The following is a 16417-nucleotide window of genomic DNA, read 5'->3' as shown; positions in this document are numbered from 1 at the left end:
CAAATGGCAGATAAGCTGTCTTTGAATTGTTCTACCAAATGCCTCATTGCAGTATTGTGCCTCAAAATTCTTTCTACTAGTAGTATATGTTGAAATCCAGACACTCTCCTGTTGGTAGAACAGCAGACCAGCTTTATAATTGCTTTAACTACATCAGAAAAATCAGGTTTAAGATTAACTTAATTTACTAACTTTGCATATGTTGTGTGTTGACCCAGGCCAGCAACTGTGCCTTCTCATTTCTACCAGCAGTAGGATAGAGAAAGAATAGGAAGAGTAAAACCTAAAGAACAAGTGGGTTAAAGACAGCATGAGGTTTTGACTGTCCTTTAACACAAACTTTTTGAAATTCAGCCACAAATATTAACTCAATATATTGAGCTGTATTCTCATACAGCTTGAATATGTGCAATTTTGAAAGATTCTGAAATCTTCCCATAGGTTGAATTTTGTCATCTGGTGTACAGATTGTTGCCAGATTTCATAGCATAAACAGGGTGTGGCATGCAGGAACCAAACCATTAACTGAGGAATAAATCCATAGAGCTATAAAGATTACAGCTGGTGATTTTCTGATTAGTAACTTCCAAATGAATGAAGATTCTTGTGTGTCATTCAAGGGTCCTTTACTGATGTGGGCATTCTCTTTTGTAAAATGTTAAAAGAAACTCTGCACAGTGGGTGTCTTGAACATCCTGTTAAAATCTTCACAGAAATAGAGCTGCAAGCCAAAACATAAAATTTACCCATGCTCCATTTTTCATTATTCTTACCTTACTACCTAATGCTGTGGTTTTGACAGATACATTCTTGTTAGTAGTATTATTATTTACCTCCTGTCAATATTGTATTGTCCTTTTGTGTTCTACATTAGAATTTATAATATACATTATATATATATATATAATATATATATAACACATTTGCATATATATGTTTTTTAGTTTAGCTTCCAAAATACACATGTGAGGTAACTGCCATGATGTACTATTTTGAGAGAAAGTTTTTAATCCAAAACAGTAACTGATGTAAGAACTAAGCATAAGGCTTCTGTCTATTAATCCAATGCAGATTGTTGTATTTAAGAGACATCTTTTTTGGCAAGCAGACAATGAACTTCAAAATGTTCATTAATACCTTTAAATCTGGTTAACAATATCAATGAGGTTCCCTTAAAACCATTTAAAGAGGAGCAATAATGTGAAAACTGAAAAGTTTTTGTTTTTATTGCTAATGTCTGAGATTAGAAGCCACGTACTCATAAGGAATAAGAATGTTTTGCAGACACTGACCAGTAGAAACAAACTAAACAACATGGAGGATTAGAATAAACAAGCACATTTCATATCTTATTATTTTAAATTCACTAAATCACTTTATACGTAAGTTTCGTGATATGTGTCTAAAAATATCCTGTCCAACCCAAAGAAAAAAATCTCACTTGTGTGAAGCACAGTATTCCAAGGAGACTGTCTGAGAGAGTTTCTGGTTTTACAGCTGCTGAATCCTGAGGATGACCTCTTGCCAGGAAAGATTCGGGACAGTAACCGTTCAACTCTCCTAGCTACAATCCAAGAGCACGGCTATCCAACAATCAACTTGGGAATAGTGGGTGATAAGTAAGTACCACATGTTAGTAAAGATGTCACTTCATATTCATGGGATGCACATTACGGCATCCAGGGGAAAAAGAAATGCCAGAGAAAATGTCACTTATTACAAGTGTCACAGTGTTCTGACAAGGCACATCTTGGAGAAAGTATTTCACCCTTTTCATTATCTCAAGAAATACAAGTCTATTCTAATATTAGGACAAATCTTTTGGAAAAAAAAAATTAATGGTGTTTAATTTGTTTTGCATTCAGTTTCTTGAAACAGATAATCTATTCCCTGTTGCAAATTAAATTTATTGCTGCAGTATCCTTCCAAGCACTATACTTAAAACACATAAGGGGAGACAGTTCTACAGCAGCTATACTTTTTTTCTGATCAAATAAAAGGAGAAGGAAAGTTTCTCTTTGAGTTTATTTTCCATGCCAAAATTAATTTAGAGTATTAAATTTTGTCTTATTCTGAGTAATTGCCTTTAGAGGAAGGCCCCACTGCTGCATATTGCTCAACATTTCCAGAAATCTGTGGAAGAATTCCGTTTTTTTTTACTTTAGTGGTCTTTACTTTGATTGCCACAGGGTATCACCCTACCGATCACTCTTTCTGTTTATCTGCCAGTGATTGCTCATTGTTTCCCAGTGGTAGTGAAGTGAATCTCTTGAGAACTCTAGGATAAGTGATGGAAATGTTCCGTTTTCTGTCCTTCACAAGACTGTGCAGTGACTGCCATCCATGATTTGAGTTCCTCAGCATAATGTATTTACTCAATGTATTGAGACCTAGAGGCTTTGAATAGTCTTTCTTGCATTTCAGTTTGGGCATCAAACCAACTGATAGACTTGGTTTGACAGGGAGTTGTTCAGGATATCCTAGTGGGTAGTTAAAAGCAAAAAAACCCAAAAAATAAGTAAAAGCGGATAAGCAGATAACAAGGTCCCAGTCAGGGACTAAAAGGGAATCCAACCAGGTTATTGTAAGGGAACAGGTAATTTCAAACCCAGTCTTCCCTATAGCAGTATTCAATACTAGACCACGCTAGCTTGACAGAAAGTATATGAATGGGCCAGCCACTGCATGGTTTTGCAATAATTAAACCAACCTGCATGGTGGCTGCAGGAAATGCATTTGATGCAAATGAATTTGAAGTACTCATACAGGGAATGTTACTTCACCATTGTAATCTTAGGGAAGGCACACCCTTCTGGGCAGTCTCACTGCATCCAGGTATCCCTTTTTGCTTCTCTAGCCTAGCAAAACACCACTGCAGTTCCAAACAGCAATAAATATCAAGCCCTCCTGCCCATGAATGCTTCCACTTTCATGTGGTGAGGTCATACAGAGTCTAAGCTCATGAGACTGTTCTTTCCAGGAATGGTATCTAAATGTCCTCAATTGCTAGAGCTTTCTATATTATATATATCTTATAAGGACCTTTTTAAACTTTAACACATAATTAGAATAATTTTCAAATGAAACTGTTATATACAGAGATCAGGTTCTAGATTTGTGTAGCTAAGAAAAAAGAAAATGGCACAAAAAGTCTTTTAGCTCCTGAGAGTCATCTCTGTTTATAGATTGGCAGGGGTTGTTTTTGGCAAAATACTGTAGGTGGAGCTCCTTACCACCTGCAGGACCAAAAGTAACAGCTACCGTTACCAACATTATTGTCAAGGACAACTTACATCCTGTATTACCAATTGTATCCTGTATTACCAGTTATCCAGTGGAAAATATGTTTTCCCTGGTAGTTCTCTATGGAAAAATAAGAGTGGAAATCTTGTTTGTTCTTTCTGGTCTTGTCCTAATCAAATAGGTATAGTCTTAACTTTGCTGTAAAGTCAACATCAAAAGAAGAGTTTAACTTAAGGTCATTGTGCAAAACTGTAGCTATGTACTCCATCACCATGTACTCCAACACCTTCAGGAGTTGTTTCTGTGACCTCTCAGGCATGGAGAGTCTGTGAAGATAAATAATCTTAAAAGCTCTCAGTAATAAATGGCAAATAACTTTAGAATCATAGAATCAATTAGGTTGGAAAAGACTTTAGGATTATCAAGTCCAACCAGCACTGCCAAGTCCACCACTAAATCGTGTCCCCAAGTGCCACATCTACATGTCTTTTAAATACCTGCAGGGATGGAAACTCCATCACTTCCCTGAGCAGCCTGTCCCAGTGCTTGATGGCCCTTTCAGAGAAGAATTTTTTCCTGATACCCAATCTAAACCTCCCATGCTGCAACTTGAGGCCATTTCCTCTCATCCTGTCATAAGTTACTTGGGAAGAGACTGATCCCCACCTGGCTACACCCCCCTCTCGGGTGGTTGTAGAGAGTGATAAGGTCTCCCCTGAGCCTCCTTTTCTCCATGCTGAACAATTCCATCTCCCTCAGACACTCCTCATCAGATGTGTGTCCCAGATCCTTCAAACAGCTTCATTGCTCTTTTTTGGAATGTCTTTCTTGTAGTGAGATTTCAGGCCCAAGAGAACTTTTTGTTTTCTATATTTTTACAGATATATTTTATGACCTTTTTTACTTGTCAGATGCTAGCTGAACACCAGGCAGCAAACAAATATATCAGTCTGAGGAATTGCCTGCAGCTTTGCTTTCAGTTTTGAGAGAGGTTGATTCTTTTGAATCTTCACTATTAAAATGATCCCCAAGTCTTGAGATAATAACCTTGGCAAAGGTAGTAACAGTTCTTTTCAAATGTTTGGTTTCCTTTCTTTTTTCTGTTTCATGCTAACAAAGCAGAGGTAACTGTAGCTCATTGAATAGAAATAATGAGTCTCCCATTGCAGAATTGCAGTAAGTTTTGAAAGAATAATTCAGTACTGTTGACTTAGCTAGAAACCTTCTGCACCAGATAACAGGATTCAGTCTTAGCAAGTCTTCTGCCATTCTTCCACACTCACATGCCCATCCATATCTTTACAGCTAAATGTATCTGCAGTCCTGTTTCTCTCAAAAGGAAAATGTGATTGTGTAAATCATTTTGATAAGAAGTACGGTGTTATTTCATTATGAAATAAAGCTAACTGAGTGTTGCCCATACAAATATTTCAGTACATATCTTTTGGGCTAACATGACTGATTTGATGGAGTACTGTGGCGCTTGAACAAATGCAGAAGGATTTACCAGAAAGATGTTACAAGGGGGTTACAATTTTAACCCTTTAGTTAGATTGTTTGTAGAAGAGAGGAACAAGCCTTCAGTGTCTGTTTTATGGTTTACTGAAGTTAAACCATAGATTATGTGTGTTTGTGTGTGCTCATGTATATGTGCATTTTGTATGTATAACATGTATCCAGACATTGAAAAAAGGAACATTTTATATGCCTGCAATTTCTACTGGTGTAGTAAATAAGTGGCAAACATACTTTTCAGAAGGAAAAATTCAAAACTTGTACTATTTTCTTAATGTATCATGGCATATATTTTTTCCTTCCCATACTTTAGATTTGGGTGGGGTTTTTTCCTATTTCCTTTTTTTAATACAATTTTCATGGGGTAAATCTTACTTCATTTTACTGGGAGTATCGCTTCCTGTACACCATAAGCACTAATGGAATTTGGGACAGCACCTAATAGAGGGAGCACGGTTGAGTGTTACAATTGCTGTAATGGGTCAAGGTTTTTAACAACCATGGAAATCCTCTTCAAGCATATTTGCAGATCTAATATTCAAGCATATTTTTTTTTTTAGAGTAGTATTTGCAAAGACAAACTTAGAGGTTATTTCTATGTATCTTTTCAGCATACAAATCGCTCAGGCGTTTGGGTAAAAAAACAGCTTGTCCAGATGCTTCAAAGCCCAGGATTGTGATACATGGAAACACAGAGAATGTGAAAAGATGGGGATGCACACTGAATGTTTCTGAAGAGTAGTTAGAAGCATTTTAAAAATGCCTTTGCATATTAATCATAGGTGAAGTTACATTTTGAACTGACCACTCAAGTCTGACTTAGCCTACAGCTGTACTTTCATTTGAAACCAATATTGTCTTTCTCTTGGGAGCATTTTAACAGTTTCTGAGATTGTCACCATTGTTTCTGTTCTCATAAATTGCATATATCACACAATATTCAAAATAAAAAACAGCAATCCCAAAACCCAGAGATAAAGTTTACCTTTGAAATCCTGGAAGAAAGCAATGGGAGAAAATAACAGACCTGGGAATGTGATACAGCTGAAGTTATGTCTGGCCAGAACTCAGGATTTTCTTCTATTGGTGTTCCTAGCACGTAAAAGCCAAGCTGTTTGAAAAGCACACACATCTGAGTAGAAATGGAAGATATATCCATTTCCAGAGCTACTGCAAACACAAGAAACAAATGCAAAACTAAGGAAAGGAAGAACCCTTCTGATATTGTTGTTAATGTTGTGTCTTTCATTTTTTTCAGAATCTCAGACTTGCTAAAAAATTTTAAAAAACAACTGGCCAGCTAAAGTTGTTATTTCAATGTACTTCTGAATGTTGCCTCCTAATAACAAGACCAAGTTAAAAAGGCTTCTAATTTCCTTTGCTTTGCTTATAGTCTATGAAGTTATTTTGTTTTCTTGGAAACCAGTGATAAAAATAAGTTACATTTCTGATGTGATCTGTATAAGTCTAATTATCAGGATATTTTTGTGTCTGATGATTTCATTTGTGTTGTTCTTTGTATTCCATTGTTTCAAGTGTAAAGTTTAGCCCTAGAAAAACCTGCTGTAGTGTGGGCCTCTGTTCTACAAAGTCATCTTCCATTTTGACAGCTTTTCTTCTGTGAGACTTTCTTACTAAGCTTGTTAAGGAATTTTGATCACGTATGTAATGAATTTCATTTCCTCTGCTTTTACCTTTGTTTACATGAGTGTATTTTCCCTTCTCTGCATTCTTTTCCCTATTTTATAATTCTAATTAAACCTGTATCATTTTTCTCAGAGACATGTATAATATTTAGTTGCTTCCAGCAGCATTTTCATTTATGAGCCTATGATTTCACAGTGGAGAGAGAAACAGTTTCTCTCTTTAGGAGAAAAATTCAGGAAATTCATATTATTTCCTCACTTTCTTGAAAGATTTATCTGAATAGTTATTAAATCATCAGTTTATGAGAGCTTTTCTACATTAGAAGTGTTTAGTCTCTTGTTTAACTCTCCATTTTAACATACTGTTGGACATAGAGCTCCTAAATGACAGGTAAACCTATTAAAAATCACCCTTGCTGTTGTAAAAGCATTACTCTGTGATATCCCTAAAATAAAAGCTTTGATAGAGTCTCTTCATATTTAGAATGGATACTGAAATCTTACTGAAGGATTTAGTCTGCTTCAATTTTAAGTTTGCCATTCCAAAAAAATGGCTTAAATCTTTTGTATTTGTGTGGCTTGAATGTAGTAAACAAAGTACTATTATAATATAGATGGAAATTCTGGAATGGAGGGAGGAGAGTGGAGAAACTGCTCCAGCTCCAAAATTTTTCATGCAATATCAGCCTGACATATATCATCATATGAGTTATGGGCAGAATCCAGGCACAGAATCTTAGTCTCTCCCTGCTCCAGCTTAATGCCAGCTTGGGTAAAAGCAAATATTCTGTGAACAAAATGTGGAGTAGTAGTAGTAGTAGTATTTAACAAATGACTGCAAGAAAATCCTTGTTAGAGAAAAGACCTTACATTAAATGTCACAGTATTAGGTTTTGCTCAAGTGACTTCACTTCTAGTTCTGCTCAAAAAAATGATGGTGTTATAAATTTTGGTTTATATCTAATGAAGTTATATTAGTTATAACTAATGAGCCTAATGAATGCAGGGACACGGAGTATTGTTTTGAAGGTGATTCAGATGTGGAGGTCCTCTCCTTCATTGTGCCCTGTCAAGAATATTCTCCTTTTCAAGCAGAAATGTTTAAAATCTGTCCCAGGAACTCTTGATAATCATTAAGGAAATCTTCAAATAAGTTGTCATATTGACAAGTCATCTCACCTAATGCACGTGTTCCAAAACCACAAAGGAATGTCTGAGCCAAAGCAGAGGTGAAAACAGAACTTGTGAAATGGGACAGTGCAAGTCCCAGGGAGTCTCCTGTACCAGTAGGAAACTACCTAGTGTGACAGGTAATAAAATGTCATGCTGTAGAGGTGACAGGTGGAAAGCTAATGCACAGTGTGTCATTTTCCTAACTGTGTTCAACACAAGCATGGGCTCCTTCCTGAATGAGAATTTTTAGAATCACAGTTCAGTAGTAGCACATGGCAGTAAAGAGCAGATAATAAAGAGGACAGAATACTTTGAAACTCCTCTGTCTTTGAAAACAGAGGGAATCTATTTGTTGGAGGAAAATAAACATTACTATTTTTATGGTCTATTTTTGAGGCATAAGTTAGCAATTTTGGAACTACTTGGAGAGAAAAGTTCTGTTTTCAAGACAACTTCAGCTTTTAGAGGCCAAAGTATCCTTCAATTAAATGACTTTCAACCTTCTTAATGCCTAGAGCATATATAGGAATTTGAGTTCCCAAGTCACTGAGAAATTTTTGAGGCTTGAAATTTTACTAATACTAAATTTACTAATACCCTAGAAGAAAATAATGAAAACTAATAAAGGCAGTGGACTTAGAAAAATCAAAGAAGTGGTGAACAATGAAGATGGTCACTGTGTCTGTGATAGGAATCAGTTACAAAACTGGGTTAATACAGCCAAATATGAAGTGATATATAGAGGATTAAAGAATATAAGTAAAATTTATAGGATGGAGTTTTATATCCTGAGAAATAAAGATTTAAGAAAAGATTTGAGAATCATCTGAATACAAGTTCTAGCATATTTATAAAGAGCTAATCTACTACAGAATTAGAAGGTTATTTTTGTCCATACCTTCATATTCCCAGGACAAGAACCATTAAATTTCTTAAGTGGTTAAAAGATGGACTGTGTACTTAAAGTAATGCCAGGCTGTTTAGCTCAAAAGATGCTCTTACAAGATCACTTGATTACCTTCCAGTAATACTGAGCCACATGGGGAATAAATTGAATAAAGTTTCTATTTCAGCAGCAATGCCTGTATATTCGAGTTAGACTAGTTCAGAGTGTAAGTAAAGCATAATTTTAACAGTGATAGTGATTAGTTATTAGGAAACTAAATCAAATGCTTTGATATTTGTTTCAAAATGAGATTGGATATTTATTTACAATTCAAACAGAAGCAAGTTTAGCGAGGTTCTCACACTATTCTAAATACTAAATCATAATAAAAAATAGAGAGTTATTTCTCCTGGTTTCAGATAATCTCTTAAGTATTATTTCAGATAATTAAATTAATTTTTGTGTTATTCTAATGGACAATGCATAGTAGAAGCACAAAATCAGAAGACCAATACCAGCAGAAATTACACAACAGGGCTTAGCATCATGCTGGAAAATATTTTGGATTTTTGAGACTGCTGTTTGTAATGTTGATACCTAAACCAGAATCTGGGATCATTCATGAAATCTGAAGGTCTTTTGTGTGTCACTTCATGAAACAGGGACCCTATTTTGAGAAATAAATATTGACTTTGTTACTCTGGCAATGAATAGAAGAGCAAATGAGGGACTGAAGCGATTTTAGGAAAGGGCTTTCTTGGGAGGCCTGTCAGAAAGAAATGGACATCTAAACTTTTAACCTGAATAATTTGAATATTTTTCCATCACTTCCTATCAATATTAGTACTCATTCAATCTGACAGACCCTGCTTACGAACTATGAGGAGAAACATGGCATGGATTTACAAGGTGATAAAAGAAGATTTCATGTCAGCAGTGGCTGTGGGCATGTGTAACAGTAGTGTCAGGACATTGGCCCAGTCTTCTTCTCACATTCCCCAGTCAGACAGGACATGAGTGTGCACAGAAGTGATTTTTGAAATGCCAGACTGAAGCTGCCTTGTGCAGGATCAGCTGGCCATGGACTGGGGACGGAGGTTGACTTTGTTGATGTTAACTGTCCAGCCAGCTGATATGAAGAAATGGCCCAAGAGTCACACAGTGATGACTGATGACATGGTCCATTTCAATCATGAATATCTGATTTCAGGTTTTTTTAAAAAGTGTATTTATAAATCTTCATGTCCAATGAAGTTTTTTACATTTTATGTTTAATTGTCCTACATTTAAGAGTATAAAAACATAATTTCTGTTCATTTCATATTTCTGTTACAAAGGACACTATCTAAAAATAGATTTTTCACAGAAAAACTGACTTGGAAGAAGTATACATAACATAATGCTGCTTTCATAAATTGGGAATTCATAGAAAATCATTAATTGTTTTAAGTAAGGTCCTGATAGGAGTAACTTTCTCAGTTTTGGACATTTTTTCTAATCCTGCCTCTTGCAGCAGGGTATGAAGCTTCTCATGAATGAAGTGGCATCTTTATTGACTATGGAGTTATAAAATTAGGATAATTACAGCTCTTTCCCCCTTGTAGTTAAGAAGGTGACAGTTATTATGCCTTGAGAACTATTTCCTGAATAAGAAGCTAAAAGTGTGAGTAAAACGTGGGGCCCATCTCCAAATATTTTCCCATTATCTGTGGTCCTCCTTCCAAAATGTCAAGTTGTTTAACACTTCATTTTGCTTTGTTTGGAAGTCAAGAGTAACGAAGTTTCTCCATAGACACTGCAAGGGAAGCTGAACTATGCTTTGTTGGCACGCCCAGTTGAGCCTAAATCCTTCCATAACTTTACTCTTCTCTCCTTCTGAGAAGCCCATCCAAACTGTAACAGAAAGATGTTCCCGTGCACGCCCTTTCTCTCCCCTTGGCTGGCCTTGCAAAGAGGAAGCATTTCCCATGGTGATTTTGACTATCTAGAGCCACCAAGGGGGACACAGCTGGGCACAGAGCTTCCCTTTGACCCCAGGAGACTCTCTCCTTCCCTGGCTCTTTATTATACCCCTTCTGCTTCCTTTACCCTCAGGAAGCCAGATGTTTTTAAAGAAGAAGGGACACAGAGCTTCCAGAACACTGCGGAGACAGGCCTACCAGATTGGTGAGCACTGTTTTTAAACCACTTGGGACGTTGAGGCACGTGCATGCTCACAGGCAGGCTCAGCCAGGTGTCTGTCAGGGCAGAGCTTGGAGCACGGATCCAACCAACATTTGCCATACAGGAGCAGATGGTGTTTTATTCTGTCCATTAAGTAGCACTGCCTTGTCAGTTAAGTTCTTAGGCACCAGTGCACTGTAGAATTACATGGCTCCACAACATTGATAAAATGAAAATGTTTGCATTACTCATCAGTAGCAGCAAACATCTCTATCCGTCAAGGCTTTTCCCTTTTAAAAACTGAGCAAATTAGGAAAAATCCTGCTTGAAGGTAGTAGTGGGGTCCAGGGAAGTCACTGTTATGATTCTTCAGTCATAACAGGAGTTGGACTTGTGATCCTTGTGGGTCCTTTCCAACTGAGGATGTTCTGTGAGTCTCTGATGCTGCATACTTGGTTTTCCACCACTCTGCTGATCATCTCCAAAGCAGGCTAACTGGAATATTCAGGATATCTCTAAACTATGCACTATGCATTTTTTCCAAAATACATATGCAATTATATACTATGTCTTATTTAAGGAGATGGCTTAATCATATAGATTAATTTTCAGAACTCGCCCTCTAACACAGAGAGGCCCAAGGAGCAGGAGTGATGGCAGAGGGAGAGTAAACCACTTGTCATTTCTTCCATTAACAAACAGAAAAAATTTAGTTTCTACACTTTCATTCACATAAGAAATAAAAACAGGTAGAAAAGGAATGAAAATCCTATCAAGGACTAGTACCTTAAAACTTCAGATGTGAGGATCCTCACTGGGGTAAATGGGCCCATTTTTGAAAGAAAAGGTTGGAGGATTGGGTTATAGCTTAATGTTTGCTTTGCATACTGGAAAAAATTTTTGTTCTCATGTGTGAGTCAACCTGCCATATCCTTAGCTTTCAAAAAACTGGTTCTTGTTTAGCAGTTAGTTATTCATGCTGAAGCTGGGTTGTTATAAATCCAGATTTTCCTCGAGAAACAGACTGAAGAGATCAACCCACTAGAACCTTTTGCTTTACTACACATCCAAAAAATACTTATGAGAATCTGCAGTATTTAAAATATTTTAAATTAATGTGAATAACATGATACAGACTGTCTGCTTTATCTGAAATTACTTAAAAGATGGAATCTTCCGGCAGGTGGTGGACTTGGAATACCTCATACAAGTCAGTTCACACCTCACTGCTACTGCATAAAACATTAAATGATCCTTTGGTCTCTTCTAAGCAGCCTGAGAAAAAGCACCAACAAAAACCATCCCCCAGAATAAGTCTTTCTACCCAAAGCAAGAGCAATAAGAAATGCTTCTGCTTCCAGAGCAGGAGAAAAGGCAATGGGTATTTTGTTATGTTAAAAACATCTCTGTGCTTGAAGGAATATGGTCCAGTATTGTGGAGACAAGTGAAGTTCTAGTTCCTTCCACTAATTAGCAGCTGTCAAAAAAAATTAAGTTGCTGGTCTCAAACAGGATAATTTTCTCAGTTCCTTCTCTTCATTTATTTCTAATACTGTAGTTTACTCTCCTTGGGGAATTTGTATTTTTTTTTAGTAAGCAAAAAATGATGTCATTTTTCATTTGATATTTTCTAAAAAATAACTCTCTTAGGACATGGCTGGTGACAGAGAATTTTAAGAGGTGTTTTTATTTTGTTTCTAACCTGTGGCTTCCAAATAATTTTTGTTCTGGAGACAGACATTTTTCCAAGTGATTAAGCTATGATTCCGTAAAGGGTGGAGCTTCCTAGAGAAAGCCTGCATCTTGAGGCATTGCTTTTAGGGACTGTACTTCTACCTGTCCTAGAGACATCCATATTATAGATCACTTGCAGTTATACCAGATTACAGGGGGATGATATGACTTTAAATTCCTTTAAATTTATTTAAAATTTACTCTTACAGTTGAAGCTAAGGTAAAATGAAAAGGTAAGAAATTCTGTGATAACAGTGCCATTCACCATGTGTCATATTTGGTGATACTATTTGCTTTATGTAAATAACTGGCACTAATTATATCCATCATATATTTTACTTTCAGTTGTGTCAGTATTATTGTTAATAAGCCAATTCTCATATCTTGAGCACTCTCATTGAAATAATTGCAGAACCATAGTTGTCCTTCAGACTCACCAGTGCACTGACATCTTTACTTTGATGAGCAATGTCTTTGGCATTGATTATTATACTGTGTGGTGTAATCTTCAATCATATTATTTCAACCCAGCTACAACTGAACTGTTGAATATTTTCCACATCAAAAGTGAAAACTTTTCAGTAAACCCGTATTGACTCACATCCTTTCTAAGAAGGAAGATAAAATAAAAATCTTTACCGGTGCAATCTCCCATCCAATTTCTTAGAAAAACTAATGGATTCCTGGTAAGTGTACTGATAAGGTTCATTATCTTCAGCCAGCAAAAAATAGCCAGGGATAGTTTTTTAATTAGTGGAAACCAGCAGTTCTCAGACTGCTTCTTACACTCCGAGGACACACACTACACTGGATTTAGAGTGAATTAAGTGCTCACAAGTTAGTACAATGGCACAGCTGTTATCAGACCTTCGGTCCTGTTCTTTCAGTATTTATGGAAAAAATTTCAATTCACAGTGAAATGCTTGCAGATGAATGTACACAAGCAGCAGACAAGGATGTGATTGAGGACCCTCATGCAAGAATGCCCATACTACATAAGTACCTGGCTTCTGTGCATGAGACTTTTTGCTGTAGCACTCCCATGGTTATCTGTTTTTCTGACCTCTCTGATCTTTTGTCATTCTGGTATATATATGAGTGGGAGTCTTTTGAAGTAGGTCCAGGGAACAGCAGAGGAAAATGTATTATCATCCAGATATAGAAAAAACATTGAAGGCGTTAGACAGCTCTCATGGTAACTTCAGTAAAAAAGCTGAAGACCTCTAATTGGAGGCCTCTGATCAAAATCCCTACAAGTTCATAAATGTAACATGAAAAAGAATACTCTGCAAAATAACATTCATATTTGCAGCAGCAGCAATTAAAGGAACAGCAAAAAGTACCAAAGACAGATTCTTCTATATTGCTGTCAAATAGACAAAACTTACATAGTCATGTTGAACAAGCCAAAAGCTGCTGTAATTATTCCAGCTTTCCTCACAAGCTGGCCTATTTTCCTAGGGAAAACATATTGCATCTGTTCAGAGGGATCCAGGGAAATACCACAGAAGGTAGAAGGAAGATACATTATGAGAACATGATGAAATACACTTGAGAATTTTGAAACAACTACAGTTTCAGAAGTGTGTCCATATGTTACTACATACACCATCAAAATTAGATTTTCTTCTGCTTTCAAAAACCGTACTAGTCAAAACACAGAATTCCTATTACCGTCAAATATTCATTCATTGGATTACATTAATTGAAATGTATTCATCAATTTACATTCAATATTGTATTCTACGGAAGGTGGATTTTAGTTGGCTAAAAATAATGGTATCTATGCACCATTCTGCATCCTGCAAATCACTGATATGCAAAATACTCCTCTTGGCTATGAGGTGAGAAGTGGGTGACAGACTTCGTCTTTATGCCTCGCTGTATTCATCTATTCATTTTGAAATCTGTCACCTCAGCTGAATGAGTAGTTAAAAAATGAGAGTTAATCATAAAGAATCAAATTCATATCCCATCTTTCCTCAAGAAGAAATGTCATTGATCTTGATGAGATCTCTGATTACAACAAGTAGGCTCTTGGTTGTTCAATGGAAACTTTAATTTGGTAAATTCTTTGTTATTTTGGAGGTAGAACTAGAATTTTGACTGGGATCTTTGCATGCAAGGGGAATTTCTAGTATGTCTTTGTACCTCAGTTAAACCTGTTCTTCTGGAATGTCAGTTTAGCAGATAAGAGACTTCCTAAGATGCAAAAGTAGTACAAACCACTCTTGCCAGTTTGTGGGAACATATCCAGAACATGCTAAGCTCAGGGCACCTCCAGACTCGGATATTTACAGTCAACTACTGTAGTTTAGAGAGCAGATGGACTACTTCGGTCTTTAGTGTGATTGTGTAGGATCACTGCTAAGCACTTCTGTTATCGCCTCGTGTCCAGGAACCTGTAGCTCCTTGGAATTTGTGAAGAATCATGTCTTTCAGCATATAACTGAAATACTTGAGATACTTTCAAATAAAGTATAGCAGTAGGCAAGAAAGGTTGGCCAGCTCTGCTTCTGAACTCACGATAGACACTTGTGCATGCATCTGCTGCATTGTGGTGCATGTGAATCTTTCTGTATCTGTGTCCAGTATCTCTGTAAAGCACACAGGTTTAAGGTGCTGGCTGTGATGGTGCATGCACACAATTCTGCAAGTCCAGGTTACCAGAAGACCTGGGTTTATAAAAGCCCAGGCTGCTGCACAGAGAAATAGAATAACCACAGGTGTTTCTGCTGGTCACCCAATAGTAACAGTCATGGCAATGGACAGCAAGGACTGGAAGTGACTGTCAGGTAATGAGGTAACATTGAATGAATGAGACTCCTGTGGCAAAGAAGTGGTCCTGGAAATCAATAATGAGCTATGGATTTTGTACTGTGACAATGGCGTGATAACTCAGTCCTAACTAAAGGTTCCAGTTCATTTTTAACTGGGATCACTCATTTTACTGCAGAGTGGTAGGTGATTTTTTGAACATTTGCTGTTGTTTACTATATTAAATTATAAAACTGAGCGGTTTAATTGCATGTATCAAACTGCTGCTGTTAAGGGTTGTATCACAGAAAAAGCTGACAGATTGATAATTAATGACAGTGAAGCACAACAATAGGATCAACAAAAGTGAATTAACATGCGTTGATTTCTGTGTGAAAGAGAAAATTACACTGTAATTTAGGGTACTTCAAACTGGCACTTAAAACACAGAGAATTCTTTGGTCTTGACTATAATGTAACTATTTCTTTTGAGAGTGGAAAGGAGAAAATTTACATGGCTGATGTCTATTTTAATGAGGCTTGCATCATTTTCTTTTTCATGCTCTTAGGCTTGTATATCTTTTCAGTTCAAAGACAGCTCACTTGACAGCTCAAGTGTTGAATAAGTTTTCCACAAACTAACTTTGATAACCAGAATTTTTTATGAATCCAGAAGGTGTTCCTGCTGTACTGCCATCCTGCAAGTCCTCTCTTCAGATCAATGAAATCAAGTGTCGGCTGCAAAGTCACGCATCTGCTTACTGGATGCTTGCTGCTGTCATTATACAAGAGTTACCTACCAACGAATTTCCAGATTGTACTGATCATTCTGTTCCATAAAACTGAACAAAGAGGGTCAGGAAACTGGGATAGTAGAGTAGGTACTCTGTTTATCAGACTGACAAAATTAGCAGAGAATATAAAGATATACTTAAAAATACATGCAATCTTTATGCAAATCACTATGCAGCTTCAAAAATTTATGTACAAGACACATAACATTTGTGCAGACGCAATCTGCTCCAGGTGTTGAAAGAAAGTTTGGATTTGTTCCTTATTCGTGCATATAAATGGTTTCATAAACTGTATGCAGTCCTTAAGCAACAAATTTTCTTCAAGGTATTAACAAAAGATGATCAGATGTGATCTGAAACATATCTAACTTTTTTAATAAGTTGCAGCATGTCAGAAAAGCACAGTCCTTTTTTGTGCACAATGTCATTCTGACTTTGAAAATCACCAAATGAAACAGACCAATTTTGCCATCTGGAAATTAGACTTCCCATCAAAATCTACTTTA

At 36.6% G+C, this 16417-nt stretch overlaps 1 protein-coding gene across 28 annotated transcripts in view; it reads left to right on the top strand.

Moving 5' to 3' along the window:
• Positions 1-16417, top strand: part of GPHN (gephyrin) — a 264585-nt gene that overhangs the window by 234669 nt on the left and 13499 nt on the right. For 16 of the 28 annotated variants that reach the window (XM_033515109.1, XM_015630244.2, XM_033515115.1 and 13 more), the window contains 2 exons: positions 1498-1619; positions 10558-10629. In XM_033515109.1, coding sequence (XP_033371000.1) covers positions 1498-1619; positions 10558-10629 — 194 coding nt within the window. The remainder of the gene's footprint in view (positions 1-1497; positions 1620-10557; positions 10630-16417) is intronic. The other 12 variants (XM_033515125.1, XM_033515127.1, XM_033515123.1 and 9 more) reach the window with 1 other exon arrangement.

Source organism: Parus major, chromosome 5 (genome assembly GCF_001522545.3).
Source record: "Parus major isolate Abel chromosome 5, Parus_major1.1, whole genome shotgun sequence".
NCBI lineage: Eukaryota > Metazoa > Chordata > Aves > Passeriformes > Paridae > Parus > Parus major.
The sequence above is the reverse complement of the archived record's forward strand: the minus strand, read 5'-3'. Positions and strand labels throughout refer to the sequence as shown.